This window comes from Nerophis lumbriciformis, linkage group LG29 (assembly GCF_033978685.3).
Source record: "Nerophis lumbriciformis linkage group LG29, RoL_Nlum_v2.1, whole genome shotgun sequence".
Classification (NCBI taxonomy): Eukaryota; Metazoa; Chordata; class Actinopteri; order Syngnathiformes; family Syngnathidae; genus Nerophis; species Nerophis lumbriciformis.
In genome coordinates this window covers 8212082-8228299 of record NC_084576.2, presented here as the reverse complement: position 1 = coordinate 8228299, position 16218 = coordinate 8212082, and the positions used below count along the sequence as shown (strand labels likewise).

The 16218-nt window shown below is 37.6% G+C and overlaps 1 protein-coding gene across 3 annotated transcripts in view; it reads right to left on the bottom strand.

Moving 5' to 3' along the window:
• Window positions 1-10648, bottom strand: part of tlr5b (toll-like receptor 5b) — a 35401-nt gene extending 24753 nt beyond the window's left edge. Inside the window, exons 1-4 of one of the 3 annotated variants that reach the window (XM_061925090.1) lie at window positions 10578-10648; window positions 6195-6252; window positions 1607-3717; window positions 1428-1530 (exon numbers count right to left, since the gene is read on the bottom strand). In XM_061925090.1, coding sequence (XP_061781074.1) covers window positions 1428-1530; window positions 1607-3717; window positions 6195-6251 — 2271 coding nt within the window. In that variant the 5' untranslated portion in view covers window position 6252; window positions 10578-10648. Of the gene's footprint in view, window positions 1-1427; window positions 3718-6194; window positions 6256-10577 lie in introns of all 3 variants that reach the window. The other 2 variants (XM_061925088.1, XM_061925089.1) reach the window with 2 other exon arrangements.
• Between the last annotated feature and the right edge of the window lie 5570 nt (window positions 10649-16218).

Sequence of the window (16218 nt, the reverse complement as noted above, 5' to 3'; positions counted from 1 at the left end):
CGAGATGTGGGAACGACTTGGGGCTAAGCTCCAAAGGGAAACCAAAGCCCTTGCTGAGGAAGCAGAAAAGGGAAGCTTCTGGTTGTGGCTGAGGAGGAGGGATAAGTACTGGGGGTCGGGGCAATAAGATGGATCAGCTGCAGGGGGTGGCAGGGAGACGTCCCTGCCACCGCTCCACCACCAGGAGGCGTTCCGGGGTTAAAGAGAGCGAAACTCCAATGAGCGGTGGTTTCCGGCTGATGACCCTGCAAATGACCCAAGGCGCTGTAGGAGGCGTGTCAGGCATACTTGCCCAGCAGAAACAACACCATATCTGTACAATCAATTCACTGTAAAAAGTGACTGCACAAATTTTCAATAATTACTATATAACTGGTAAAGAGAACATTAAATCATGTGCTGTCATCTGTGTCAGTAGAAATGCACACATTTTTATTTAGCCTATAAAAAAATTACACTTCCAACGAGAGAAAAAAATGTTGCAGTAATTTATATATCATTTTTATGTTTTACACGCACACACACGCTCACAAGCACACAGATGCGCGCACCTACACACACACACACACACACACACACACACACACACACACACACACACACACACACACACACACACACACACACACACACACTCAACTACAGTTGTAGTCCAAGAACCATTAAAATAGCTACTAAATAAATCAGAAATTACTCACAAATTACTAAATACTTGAATAGTATTTTTCACAGAATACTTATTTACTCGAGTAATTATTTTTGCCGACAATTTTTTACTTTCACTTGTGTCATATTATTCTAAAATAACAGTACTCTTATTTGAGTAAAACTTGTGTGTACTCTACCCACCTCTGGTTGCTAACATGTATGCTACATGTATGCTAACTAGAGCACAGTTAATGGGAATCACCACAAGTAAATGCTAAAAAGCTGAAAAACTCAAACCCAGCAGAGATCGGATTGTTTAGTAAGGTTCTCGGTCTACTCTGGCGGATAGCAGAGAATTCGATCAAACTTGGCTATCTACTATCGACTATTTGGAAGAATTACAAGTCTTAGCATGGTGAACCTGTAGAAGGATCATTACTGGAGCAGTGAGGGAGTCTTCCTGCCCATGTGATCTAGTTGTAGCTCCACCTGGCAGTCGACTCGTTAAATAGTCGACTATTCTAGGACACCTTAGACATTTTCATTTAGATTTTCATGTCTTCATACGATATTTTGTACTGTTATTCAACCGAGAACCAATAATTTTCTCGGAGGATTTGGGAAAAATATTCTAAGCACTTCTTTAAAACTTAGCCAGCTCACTGACAAACTGTTTTTACTTTTACAATTTTAGGAGCTCAACAGCACATATCAAGTCAATATAAATGGTATAAATCTTAGACATCTGGTAGGAGTCTGTGGAATTGCAATAAAAATACCTTTAAGAAACTCTTTGGAGACCACACAAACAGTCTTGCGACTGCTCCAGATGGCATCCCTGATGTTGGAGATATGGTCCTCGCCAGGCAGGAAGTCTCTGGCCTCAAAACAACAGCGCAGGATGTTCTCCTCAGAAAACTTGTTGTCCAGTTTCTTGAGTAAAGCAGCCTCCACCCACCTGTAGTCGGTGTTGCTGAAGCAGAGGTAGGCATCAAACTGGACGTCCACCAAAGCAGGCAACGTTTTAGGACCTTCAAGAACCCTATCGACAACCTTTTTGTAGATGATGTAGATGCGCCCACGGAGACGGGCGTAGGCGATCCCACAGTTGGTGACAAAAAGGATGAGGAGGACAGAGACGATGAACAGCGCAAACTTTAGGTCTTGGACGGCCAGCTCGTCATCGACCTCACATGGCTCGACAATCTGGGAGTAGTTCAGCAGCGGAAGATCGTAGTGAACAGCTGGAAACTCGCATCGGTATTCCTCGACCGAACTAAAGAAGGTTACATTTGTCACGTTCATCCACTTCAAGAAATCCTGAAGATTACAGTCACAGTGAAACCGGTTTTCCATCAGACTGAGGAACAAAAGGGATTTAAAGGTCTCGGGATCCGGGGAGGCCAAAAAGTTCCTGGAGAGGTCAAGTCTTTTAAGGCTGTCGGGAAAAAGATTGGGCTGGAGATAAGTCAAGGCATTGGATGACAGGTCAATCTCTATGATAGAACTAAGACCGTTGAAAATGGATTGTGGGAGACTCATGAGGGAGTTGAAGCTTAAATTCAGAGCGACCAGATTGTTTAGATGATGAAACACATCAAGGCATGTATCCTGAGCCCAAACTACCTGCAAGGAACTATCATGAAGATCCAGTACTTGTAAGCTATGATTAAAAGGCATCGAGACATTTGGACCGAGTGTACACCACTTGATGAAGTTACCACCGAAGAAGAATTGCCGAAGATGCGTAAAAGTAGTTAATGTGCGATAAACATCCTCCAGGTTAGTTAATCGGTTATTTGTCACGTCCATGTGGATCGAGTTGATGCTGAGTTTATCTATATTGTAAAGATCTACCAAGCGATTGTCACCCAGAAGGAGAAATTCCAGGTTTGGTAAAGATGCGGGAAAACCCAAGTTCCTCAGAGAGTTTCCTGTCAGATATAACGCTCGTAATTTGGGAAGACCTTTGAAGACCTGATCCCCCAATACTCCAATGTTATTAAAAGACAAATCCAGAACTCGAAGTTCTGTCAGACTACTAAATGTGTGAGAATACACCTCTCCAAGAATGTTGAAGGACAAGTTCACCATTCTTACATTCCCCTGGAGACCACTGAAGGCGTTGCCGTTAATTTGATTGATTTTGTTTTGCGACACGTCAATTATTATTGCAGTTGTCAGACGACTAAAGACTGCCCTCTGTAAGGCAAATATTCGATTGTTTGACAAATCGAAAATACTTAATGAGCTGTTTGCCAGACCTTCAAATGTGTGCCTGTCTGGATCTGGTTGGTTGTCATGTGAGAACCCTTTGCCCAAGAATCCGGAGAATATGAGATGAGCAATAGGGGTCCCTTGGATGGCCTTGAAGAACAGTTCAGTTGTGTTGACGTTGAACCCGCTGGTGGATAAGTCAAGAACATTGAAGGCCATTCCTCGAAACGGGTTTCCGCATTTTTTCCAATCGAAACCGATAGAGGCCATTTTGTACAAGTGATTGGAGTCTAAGTTGAAGTGTGTGAAGTACTTCCCGCTGAAACCAACGAGATCCCCCTCGCATAGTCGTTCAATCTTATTCAGCATGAGGTCCACCTGTGTCAACTTTGACAGACCGAGAAAGAAAAGTCCAGGTTTTAGTCTTCGTATCATGTTTCCAAAAAGATTGAGCAATTCTAAGGACAAAAGTGGCTCCAAATATCTGTCCGACATTATGGAGTCTGTCAAGCGGCAGTGGTCCATAAAAAGGTGTTTCAAATGGACCAGCCCTGCAAAAGCTCGGAGCTCCAGTTTCAGGCCAAGATTGTTACCCAGAACCAAACGTGTCAACTTTGTCTGATTGAAAAAAGAGTTGTTTCGAATTATAAGCGGCACAAACTGCTTCCCAAGGTCTAGTTCCAGCAGCTGCTCCAAATTTTCCAGTGATGTGCTGTTAATCTCGCTGATGTAGTTGAGCTCTAAGTAGAGGTGGCTGATGTTTGAGGGCAGAGCCGGCACCCACAGGTGGTTCTGTCCGTGACAAGCAGCTACAGGGCCGTAGATCTGACATCCTGAGGAGCATGCTAGAACCTGTGGACGAGAAACAAATGGCATTATTGGAACCTGTTTATGTCAACGCCCATCTGATTTGCTGACTGATGTCGAAATAAGAGGTTGTCAACAAAACCGAAACGGATTGTTGGCACATTTACTTAAGAGAAACTTAAAATAATACATGAAAATCAAGCATTCAAGAGCATACAGCAGTTGGTATGTTATACACATATCAAACAAAGCTGCTCCCCTCTATTCCATTTTCTCTTTCTCTCTACCTCTCCTCTGTCCTTCTACTCTGTTCTTTTATGCCATCCCTTTGACACTGTCCCTCTACTCTGTTGTTTTACTGTCCTTTTACTCTGTCCCAATCGATCTACTCTGTGCTTTTACTCTATCCTTCTACTGTGTCTCTCTACTCTGTCCCTCTACTCTGTGTCCCTCTACTCCAGGCCTGGGCAATTATTTCGCCTCGGGGGGGGGGGGGGGCAAATTTTGAGAGAAAAATGTGTCTGGGGGCTGGTATATCTGATTTTTAGAACACTAACACAAAACCTCACAATAATGTCTGATTGAAAGCTAAAAACGTTATGACAGACCACCTTAAAAAACAGAATGGAATTTTAAATGTTTTTACTGAGTGAGACACCTAGAATGTACATGAAAATAAAGAATATGGGATTTACAATATTAACTATGAACGATAAAACACTGAATATTGCCAACATATGAACGTCACACCCTCTCTCGATCAACATATTTTACAATCAAGCGAAACGCAACAAAATGCAACAAACAGCGAAATATGAATGTGAAGGCTAAAAGACAAAAAAGACCCACAATTTGATACATCTGATATATAATAATAATAATAATAATGGATTAGATATAGCACTTTTTCAAGACACCCAAAGCACTTCACAGAAAAGTGAGAACCCATCATTTATTCACTTTACATTCACTCCACATTGTAGCCACAGCTGCCCTGGGGTAGACTGACGGAATTGTAGCTGCCAGTTTCTGCCTACGGCCCCTCCGACCACCACCCATCATTCATTCACTAGTGTGAGCGGCACTGCGGGCAAGGGTGAAGTGATTTGGATGGCAAGAGGCGGGGAGCGAACCTGCAACCCTCAAGTTTCTGGCACGGCTGCTCTACCCACCACGCCAAGTTTAACGGGCCACATGTGGCCCCCAGGCCTTAATTTGCCCAGGTCTGCTCTACTCTGTCTTTGTACTCTGTACTTCTACTGTCCATATCTCCTTAGTCTCTCTACTCTGTCCCTCTACTGTCCCTCTCCTCTGTTTTTTTACTCTGTCCTTGTACTCTGTCCCTGTCTCCTCTGTTCATCTACTCTGTCTCTACTCTATCCCTCTACTCTGTCCTTTTACTCTGACCCTATCTCTTCTGTCACTCTACTCTGTCTTTCCACTTTGTCCTTCTTCGCTGTGTCCATCTCTTCTGTCTCTCTACTCTGTCCCTCTACCCTGTGTCCGTCATCGAGATCAATCGATCGATCTCAATGACCTCTCACTTGTGCTGTAGCACAGTGGTAAAGTGGTAAAGTGGTAACCCTAACTCCTTGGAGGAGGTTTGTGAGCAACTAAAAGACAGAAAACAACTCAAGTTTGTTTCTTAGCACAAAATAAATTAATATTTGTTATTTTTGAACGAACAGGTCACTTTTTGCATTGTATAAATTTATTAATGATGAAATTATCACCACATTCTACAGAGGCACTATAGAGAGCCTGCTGACCAACAGCATCTCTGTCTGGACTGGAGCCTGCAATGCCTCAGACTGGAAGTCTCTCCAGAGAGTGGTGAGGACGGCGGAAAAGATCATCAGGACTCCTCTTCCTCCTATCCAGGAGATCGCAAAAAGCCGCTGCCTGACCAGGGCTCAGAAAATCTGCAAAGACTCCTCCCACACCCACCAAGGACTGTTTTCACTGCTGGACTCTAGAGAGAGGTTCCGCAGCCTCCGAAGCAGAACCTCCAGGTTCTGTAACAGCTTCTTCCCTCAGGCCGTAAGACTCTTGAACGCATCATAATTAAATTATCCCCTCAACTCCCCCCAAAATGGATTAACTCGCTGGAATAAAAAAGACAATATAACATACATCCATAAACGTGGACGCATGTGAAAAAGTGCAATATATTTATCTGTACAGTAATCTATTTATTTATTTATATATATTTATATATATTTATTTATTTTATATATATATTATATATATTATTTATATATATTTATTTATTTATTTATGCACCTTATTGCTTTTTTATCCTGCACTACCATGAGCTTATGTAACGAAATGTCGTTCTTATCTGTACTGTAAAGTTCAAATCTGAATGACAATAAAAAGGAAGTCAAAGTCTAAGTCTCAGTCTAAGTCTATTATTACGCTTCTTTTCCATGACAGGACTCTTCATTAGGTACACCTGCACAATGTAACGATACATTTTGAATACAATCTTTAGTGACATAATTAGCATTGAGCTAACGTACCTGCACAAACACGCTAATAGAAGCCAGCTGAAGAATCCACTTGCTGCCTTTCAACATCCTGCTGACACCAAAGATGAAATATGAAGTGATGCAGTCGCTGCATGTTGACGATCAAACACCATAAGGAAATTGTGTAATACTGTTTGCGTCATGGTTCATAGTTCACTGCAGCGGATAATAAAACTTCATTTCATATGTTTGTGCTTAGCAATGTATAATAATTAAAATTAATTTTGTCTACAAATACATATTTGTAGATATTACTTTGTTTTTTTTTGCTCTTTCTTTCTATTTTTGGGGGGGGGGGGGGGGGGGGGGGGTGGTATGGTTGGGATATAAACCAAAAATATGTTGACATTTAGGGCAGACAACAGATATATGATGTATGTGAATATGATTTAATAGATAGGAATGTCTGATGCTGGATGTCAATAAAAATTTAGTAAAAAAAAAAAAAATGATGACTACTTTTGTCCAGCTGCCTCAACATTAATCATGTCCTCTGATGAGAACATGACAGGACTTATACTGCAACAGTTGAGAGATGGATGATCAGAGTATATTGTACTCAAGTGAGAGTACAAGTAAAAAATGCATAATTTAATGCAACTAACAAAACATAAATGCGATCTAAAAGTATTTCTATACTGCAACATCCTGCAGTGATAAAAATCATTTTACAAATCACAAGCAACATAAAAAATAACGCCATAACTTTATGAAATAATGAATAACAAAATAAATGAATAACATAATTGTCCAGCAAGAGAGAAAGTGACTCGGTTATGTTTATCAGCTGTATGACTTCTGGACAAACATAAGTAGAATTTTTTTTCTCCATAATTCATAAACACTAAATACAATCTGCAAATGATAAAATATGAAATACTCACACACAGCTGACTAAAAGTGACATTTATAGACACGTGTTGATGATGTACCTCTGGTAGTGTACACAATTCCTATTAAGTAATTATTGTAGCGTGCAACAACACCCATGGGTTTCATCTAAAAACAGATCACATAATAGAAATATCATAATCAATAGAAAAAAAACATCTTATGGCGGAATAAGATTATAAGTGTTTAATAATCTCTTCCTCATGAATAAATAATATATAATAAAATACATAATGCACATTTTTGTCTCTTTAACATAACAATGTTACACAAACTTGATGGCTGTTTCCTATCATAACTATTTCATATTCTTCTTTCATATCTGTTTTTTCAACAGATGCGGCTTTAGTCGAACACTAAGCATCATGTAGCAGTATTGCTAAGTGCTAAACAACATATATAAACCATCAACATAATAAAACAGTCACTTACTGTATACTATCTGCTCTCACTGGGATAAAGAATGATGGCATGTTTATTTCTTCCCCCTTACATGTAGAGTTAAAAAAAACAACGTCTTTTTGTGTCTTTCTCGCCATCTCCGGGTCTAAGTTGGATGTCAAAGTTGACCTTCTACTATCCAGGTGAGAGGCATGATTTATAATCTAGAATTAACTTTCACCAACTCAGAGGCGATGCAGCAGCTCAATATGTCAACATAGCAGCATAAGCTTGTTAGCTCTCTGTGATCACAGTGCCGCTAAAAGTATTTCCTCTGCATTAGGGCTTATTATAACAAAATTGCTAATACTTGGTTAATATTCAGGTCACGACATGTAAATGGAGTATTGTTGGTGCTTTTTGGATGTTACTTATTGGCTTTCATAGGTGCAATAGTGTACTCCTATTAGCTGCATTGTTAGCTGACTTTTGCTAACGTTTATTTATTATTTAGAATGCATAAAAAAAGAAACGTATATGTTTTTGCCTTACATAATATTGTGAATGACAGACACAATTTAAAACCTGCGTTAAATAGGTATGGGTTCTTTACAGGACAACAACAATATTTGATCACAACTCTGGTCTCATAATTGCGTCATTTAGCCACAATGTTTGTCAACGATTTAGTTTGTCTTCATGTAAAGTTATCACGTACTTAGGAACATTTCTTAATGTAAAAAGTACTCACATGTAAATATGAAGTAGAAGTACTTATTGGTAAGTATAAAGTATAAGTACTTACTGGTAAATATACAATATTTATAGGTAGGTATAAAGTAAAAGTACTCACTTATAAATATAAAGTAAAAGTACTTAGGTATTTGAAATAGAAGTACTTATTGGTAAATAGAGAGTAAAAACAGTACTGGTAAATACAGGTAAAAGCCAGTAAATTAGAATATTTTGAAAAACTTGATTTATTTCAGTAATTGCATTCAAAAGGTGTAACTTGTACATTATATTTATTCATTGCACACAGACTGATGCATTCAAATGTTTATTTCATTTAATTTTGATGATTTGAAGTGGCAACAAATGAAAATCCAAAATTCCGTGTGTCACAAAATTAGAATATTACTTAAGGCTAATACAAAAAAGGGATTTTTAGAAATGTTGGCCAACTGAAAAGTATGAAAATGAAAAATATGAGCATGTACAATACTCAATACTTGGTTGGAGCTCCTTTTGCCTCAATTACTGCGTTAATGCGGCGTGGCATGGAGTCGATGAGTTTCTGGCACTGCTCAGGTGTTATGAGAGGCCAGGTTGCTCTGATAGTGGCCTTCAACTCTTCTGTGTTTTTGGGTCTGGCATTCTGCATCTTCCTTTTCACAATACCCCACAGATTTTCTATGGGGCTAAGGTCAGGGGAGTTGGCGGGCCAATTTAGAACAGAAATACCATGGTCCGTAAACCAGGCACGGGTAGATTTTGCGCTGTGTGCAGGCGCCAAGTCCTGTTGGAACTTGAAATCTCCATCTCCATAGAGCAGGTCAGCAGCAAGAAGCATGAAGTGCTCTAAAACTTGCTGGTAGACGGCTGCGTTGACCCTGGATCTCAGGAAACAGAGTGGACCGACACCAGCAGATGACATGGCACCCCAAACCATCACCCAACCATGCAAATTTTGCATTTCCTTTGGAAATCGAGGTCCCAGAGTCTGGAGGAAGACAGGAGAGGCACAGGATCCACGTTGCCTGAAGTCTAGTGTAAAGTTTCCACCATCAGTGATGGTTTGGGGTGCCATGTCATCTGCTGGTGTCGGTCCACTCTGTTTCCTGAGATCCAGGGTCAACGCAGCCGTCTACCAGCAAGTTTTAGAGCACTTCATGCTTCCTGCTGCTGACCTGCTCTATGGAGATGGAGATTTCAAGTTCCAACAGGACTTGGCGCCTGCACACAGCGCAAAATCTACCCGTGCCTGGTTTACGGACCATGGTATTTCTGTTCTAAATTGGCCCGCCAACTCCCCTGACCTTAGCCCCATAGAAAATCTGTGGGGTATTGTGAAAAGGAAGATGCAGAATGCCAGACCCAAAAACACAGAAGAGTTGAAGGCCACTATCAGAGCAACCTGGGCTCTCATAACACCTGAGCAGTGCCAGAAACTCATCGACTCCATGCCACGCCGCATTAACGCAGTAATTGAGGCAAAAGGAGCTCCAACCAAGTATTGAGTATTGTACATGCTCATATTTTTCATTTTCATACTTTTCAGTTGGCCAACATTTCTAAAAATCCCTTTTTTGTATTAGCCTTAAGTAATATTCTAATTTTGTGACACACGGAATTTTGGATTTTCATTTGTTGCCACTTCAAATCATCAAAATTAAATGAAATAAACATTTGAATGCATCAGTCTGTGTGCAATGAATAAATATAATGTACAAGTTACACCTTTTGAATGCAATTACTGAAATAAATCAAGTTTTTCAAAATATTCTAATTTACTGGCTTTTACCTGTATTTACCAGTACTGTTTTTACTCTCTATTTACCAATAAGTACTTCTATTTCAAATACCTAAGTACTTTTACTTTATATTTATAAGTGAGTACTTTTACTTTATACCTACCTATAAATATTGTATATTTACCAGTAAGTACTTATACTTTATACTTACCAATAAGTACTTCTACTTCATATTTACATGTGAGTACTTTTTACATTAAGAAATGTTCCTAAGTACGTGATAACTTTACATGAAGACAAACTAAATCGTTGACAAACATTGTGGCTAAATGACGCAATTATGAGACCAGAGTTGTGATCAAATATTGTTACACCTTTTGAATGCAATTATTGAAATAAATCACGTTTTTCAAAATATTCTAATTTACTGGCTTTTACCTGTAGCTTGTAGAAGTAGAAGTTCATTCGGTCAATAATAAATAAAAGTACTTATTGGTAAATAAGAAGTAAAAGTACAAGTTGGTAAACATGAAGTAAAAGTGCAAGTTGGTAAATGTGAAGTAAGCATAGATATTGTTAAGTGTCGAATACAAGTACTTTGAAGTAGGTATAAAGTAAAAGTACTTACTAGTAAATGTAAAGTCTAAGTAGGAGCAGTATTTCCTTGGCACTGGACTTTGAGTCCAACACACTTTTGTTACACAACACTTTTGCAACATCCTGCTACACAACACAACAACACACTTCCCAGTTTTGTCACAAACTTGACACTCAATGAAATATTTTATTCTCACATTTACACGCTTTGTTATTCATATCTAATGATAGAAATCATCATATTCATTTTGGATATGATTGTGCGTACTTGCAGTATGTACTATCCATATCCAGATATGATGGTTATTAATGTTGTACAATGAATATGGTAATATATGTATTTGTCATTCATATGCATAATGATGAAAAAAACATTTCATTTTAATGTACATGTCAGTACAGTACATGTTATGTACAGTACTGTTTTTTCACTTTGGTTTATATTCCCTCCTGTCGAACGCTCTTACTTTTCTTCCACTTCCTGTGTTGGTTTGTTCTGTGCAAACTTTACTTGTGCTTTTCTGCAGGCCAATCAGGAGGCCTTATATTGATATTTCTGTTGTATGTTCATATTATTGTGTTACGTGTGTGTGTGTGTGTGTGTGTGTGTGTGTGTGTGTGTGTGTGTGTGTGTGTGTGTGTGTGTGTGTGTGTGTGTGTGTGTGTGTGTGTGTGTGTGTGTGTGTGTGTGTGTATTAGGGTTGTCAAAGTTAACACGATAATAACGCGTTAACTATAAATTTAAATATTGGCACTAATTTTTTTAACGGACAATTAACGCGAACACTTCCTTTTTGACCCTCGGGCTGTGCCGTAGAGGGGGAACTTGGCTGCAGTTCATTTGCTGGTGATGAGCCACAAGCGAGCAGAAATGGACAAAAGAAAGTCTACTTTATGGAAATATAAGGTTCAAAGCCATGACAAGTTGTTCTCCCGACAAGAAAGGACTATTTTCCGCTGTGAGGAGACCACATCCCTGCAGCAAACACCTGCTGCTCATGTCGTTCTAGAGGTGGTTGGTGCTTGACTTCCGTGTTCGGATTACGGTTAAGGTGCAGTGATAACATAACATTTAGATTGTTACTGTGACTGATTTAGTAAGTAAGATGACATAAGTGATAACATAACATTTAGATTGTTACTGTGACTGGTTTAGTAAGTAAGATGACATAAGTGACAACATAACTGTCATGTCTTGTGATCATGTCTAGTTTAGTTATGTTGTGTTTGGTTAAAACTCTGTCGTTCCTGTTTTTTACGCATCCTTGTTTGTTTTGTCACCATGACGACCATTAGTTTCACCTGTGTCACGTGTTGGACTCATGCACCTGTTTTCAATCATCACATGACTATTTAAGCCTGTAGTTGCCAGGTAGTCGGCCTGGCGTCATCACTCTGATTATGCTCATTCCATGCCATAGTTCCATGCTTTTCCAAGTAAGTTTTTGTTTATTCATGTTCAAGTTATGACAATAACATTTAGATTGTTACTGTGACTGATTAAGTAAGTAAGATGACTTAGTGATAATATAACATTTAGATTGTTACTGTGACTGATTTAGTAAGTAAGATGACATAAGTGATAACATAACATTTAGATTGTTACTGTGACTGATTTAGTAAGTAAGATGACATAAGTGATAACATAACATTTAGATTGTTACTGTGACTGATTTAGTAAGTAAGATGACATAAGTGATAACATAACATTTAGATTGTTACTGTGACTGGTTTAGTAAGTAAGATGACATAAGTGATAACAAAACATTTAGATTGTTACTGTGAATGATTTAGTAAGTAAGATGACATAAGTGATAACATAACATTTAGATTGTTACTGTGACCGATTTAGTAAGTAAGATGACATAAGTAATAACATAACATTTAGATTGTTACTGTGACTCATTGAGTAAGTAAGATGACATAAGTGGCAACATAACATTTAGATTTTTACTGTGACTGATTTAGTAAGTAAGATGACATAAGTGGCAACATAACATTTAGATTTTTACTGTGACTGATTTAGTAAGTAAGATGACATAAGTGATAACAAAACATTTAGATTGTTACTGTGACTGGTTTAGTAAGTAAGATGACATAAGTGGCAACATAACATTTAGATTTTTACTGTGACTGATTTAGTAAGTAAGATGACATAAGTGGCAACATAACATTTAGATTTTTACTGTGACTGATTTAGTAAGTAAGATGACATAAGTGGCAACATAACATTTAGATTTTTACTGTGACTGATTTAGTAAGTAAGATGACATAAGTGATAACAAAACATTTAGATTGTTACTGTGAATGATTAAGTCAGTAAGATGACATAAGTGATAACATAACATTTAGATTGTTACTGTGAATGATTTAGTAAGTAAGATGACATAAGTGATAACATAACATTTAGATTGTTACTGTGAATGATTTAGTAAGTAAGATGACATAAGTGACAACATAACTGTCATGTCTTGTGATCATGTCTAGTTTAGTTATGTTGTGTTTGGTTAAAACTCTGTCGTTCCTGTTTTTTTACGCATCCTTGTTTGTTTTGTCACCATGACGACCATTAGTTTCACCTGTGTCACGTGTTGGACTCATGCACCTGTTTTCAATCATCACATGACTATTTAAGCCTGTAGTTGCCAGGTAGTCGGCCTGGCGTCATCACTCTGATTATGCTCATTCCATGCCATAGTTCCATGCTTTTCCAAGTAAGTTTTTGTTTATTCATGTTCAAGTTATGACAATAACATTTAGATTGTTACTGTGACTGATTAAGTAAGTAAGATGACTTAGTGATAATATAACATTTAGATTGTTACTGTGACTGATTTAGTAAGTAAGATGACATAAGTGATAACATAACATTTAGATTGTTACTGTGACTGATTTAGTAAGTAAGATGACATAAGTGATAACATAACATTTAGATTGTTACTGTGACTGATTTAGTAAGTAAGATGACATAAGTGATAACATAACATTTAGATTGTTACTGTGAATGATTTAGTAAGTAAGATGACATAAGTGACAACATAACTGTCACGTCTTGTGATCATGTCTAGTTTAGTTATGTTGTGTTTGGTTAAAACTCTGTCGTTCCTGTTTTTTACGCATCCTTGTTTGTTTTGTCACCATGACGACCATTAGTTTCACCTGTGTCACGTGTTGGACTCATGCACCTGTTTTCAATCATCACATGACTATTTAAGCCTGTAGTTGCCAGGTAGTCGGCCTGGCGTCATCACTCTGATTATGCTCATTCCATGCCATAGTTCCATGCTTTTCCAAGTAAGTTTTTGTTTATTCATGTTCAAGTTATGACAATAACATTTAGATTGTTACTGTGACTGATTAAGTAAGTAAGATGACTTAGTGATAATATAACATTTAGATTGTTACTGTGACTGATTTAGTAAGTAAGATGACATAAGTGATAACATAACATTTAGATTGTTACTGTGACTGATTTAGTAAGTAAGATGACATAAGTGATAACATAACATTTAGATTGTTACTGTGACTGATTTAGTAAGTAAGATGACATAAGTGATAACATAACATTTAGATTGTTACTGTGACTGGTTTAGTAAGTAAGATGACATAAGTGATAACAAAACATTTAGATTGTTACTGTGAATGATTAAGTCAGTAAGATGACATAAGTGGCAACATAACATTTAGATTTTTACTGTGACTGATTTAGTAAGTAAGATGACATAAGTGATAACAAAACATTTAGATTGTTACTGTGAATGATTAAGTCAGTAAGATGACATAAGTGATAACATAACATTTAGATTGTTACTGTGAATGATTTAGTAAGTAAGATGACATAAGTGATAACATAACATTTAGATTGTTACTGTGAATGATTTAGTAAGTAAGATGACATAAGTGATAACATAACATTTAGATTGCTACTGTGAATGATTTAGTAAGTAAGATGACATAAGTGACAACATAACTGTCATGTCTTGTGATCATGTCTAGTTTAGTTATGTTGTGTTTGGTTAAAACTCTGTCGTTCCTGTTTTTTTACGCATCCTTGTTTGTTTTGTCACCATGACGACCATTAGTTTCACCTGTGTCACGTGTTGGACTCATGCACCTGTTTTCAATCATCACATGACTATTTAAGCCTGTAGTTGCCAGGTAGTCGGCCTGGCGTCATCACTCTGATTATGCTCATTCCATGCCATAGTTCCATGCTTTTCCAAGTAAGTTTTTGTTTATTCATGTTCAAGTTATGACAATAACATTTAGATTGTTACTGTGACTGATTTAGTAAGTAAGATGACATAAGTGATAACATAACATTTAGATTGTTACTGTGAATGATTTAGTAAGTAAGATGACATAAGTGATAACATAACATTTAGATTGTTACTGTGAATGATTTAGTAAGTAAGATGACATAAGTGACAACATAACTGTCATGTCTTGTGATCATGTCTAGTTTAGTTATGTTGTGTTTGGTTAAAACTCTGTCGTTCCTGTTTTTTTACGCATCCTTGTTTGTTTTGTCACCATGACGACCATTAGTTTCACCTGTGTCACGTGTTGGACTCATGCACCTGTTTTCAATCATCACATGACTATTTAAGCCTGTAGTTGCCAGGTAGTCGGCCTGGCGTCATCACTCTGATTATGCTCATTCCATGCCATAGTTCCATGCTTTTCCAAGTAAGTTTTTGTTTATTCATGTTCAAGTTATGACAATAACATTTAGATTGTTACTGTGACTGATTAAGTAAGTAAGATGACTTAGTGATAATATAACATTTAGATTGTTACTGTGACTGATTTAGTAAGTAAGATGACATAAGTGATAACATAACATTTAGATTGTTACTGTGACTGATTTAGTAAGTAAGATGACATAAGTGATAACATAACATTTAGATTGTTACTGTGACTGGTTTAGTAAGTAAGATGACATAAGTGATAACATAACATTTAGATCAGTGGTTCTTAACCTGGGTTCAATCGAACATAGGTCAAGACACATCTGACTTATCGTGTAAATAAGACCTTCTCCCTATCACCCTATTATGGATACCCCCAAAACAATGTTCCCTCTAATTTTCCATCTGATTTGCAGGTTGTTTGATTGATCGATTGAAACTTTTACTAGTAGATTGCAAAGGAAAAGAATACATTATATGAAACTGTACAGTTTGCACAGTACAGTACATATTCCGTACAATTAACCACTAAATGGTAACACTCCAATAAGTTTTTCCACTTGTTTAAGTCGGGGTCCACGTTAATCAATTCATGGTAATGTGTGTAAGGTGTGTAATTTGTTGTGAGTTCATGCACTGTGTTGGTTTTGTTCTTTGAACAATGTGATGTTCATGCACTGTTCATTTTGTGCACCAGTAAAAAAACATAACTTTGTCTTGAATTTGACCACCATAACACACTGACATACACATTAACACCAGCAGGAAGTTACAGTATTAGGGCTAAATATAGTTTATTATTTACGCATTTTTGACTAATGATGCACCAAAAATTTGTCCGGAGAAAGACGTACTTTAATCACCGGAACAGTGCTCCCAAACTTGATGTGATGACGTAAGCTACACGCACAGGGTTGTCTGGAGCGGAAGCAGCATGTCCGCGCTGTGGACATCATTTAATATATTGGAGATACACCCGCA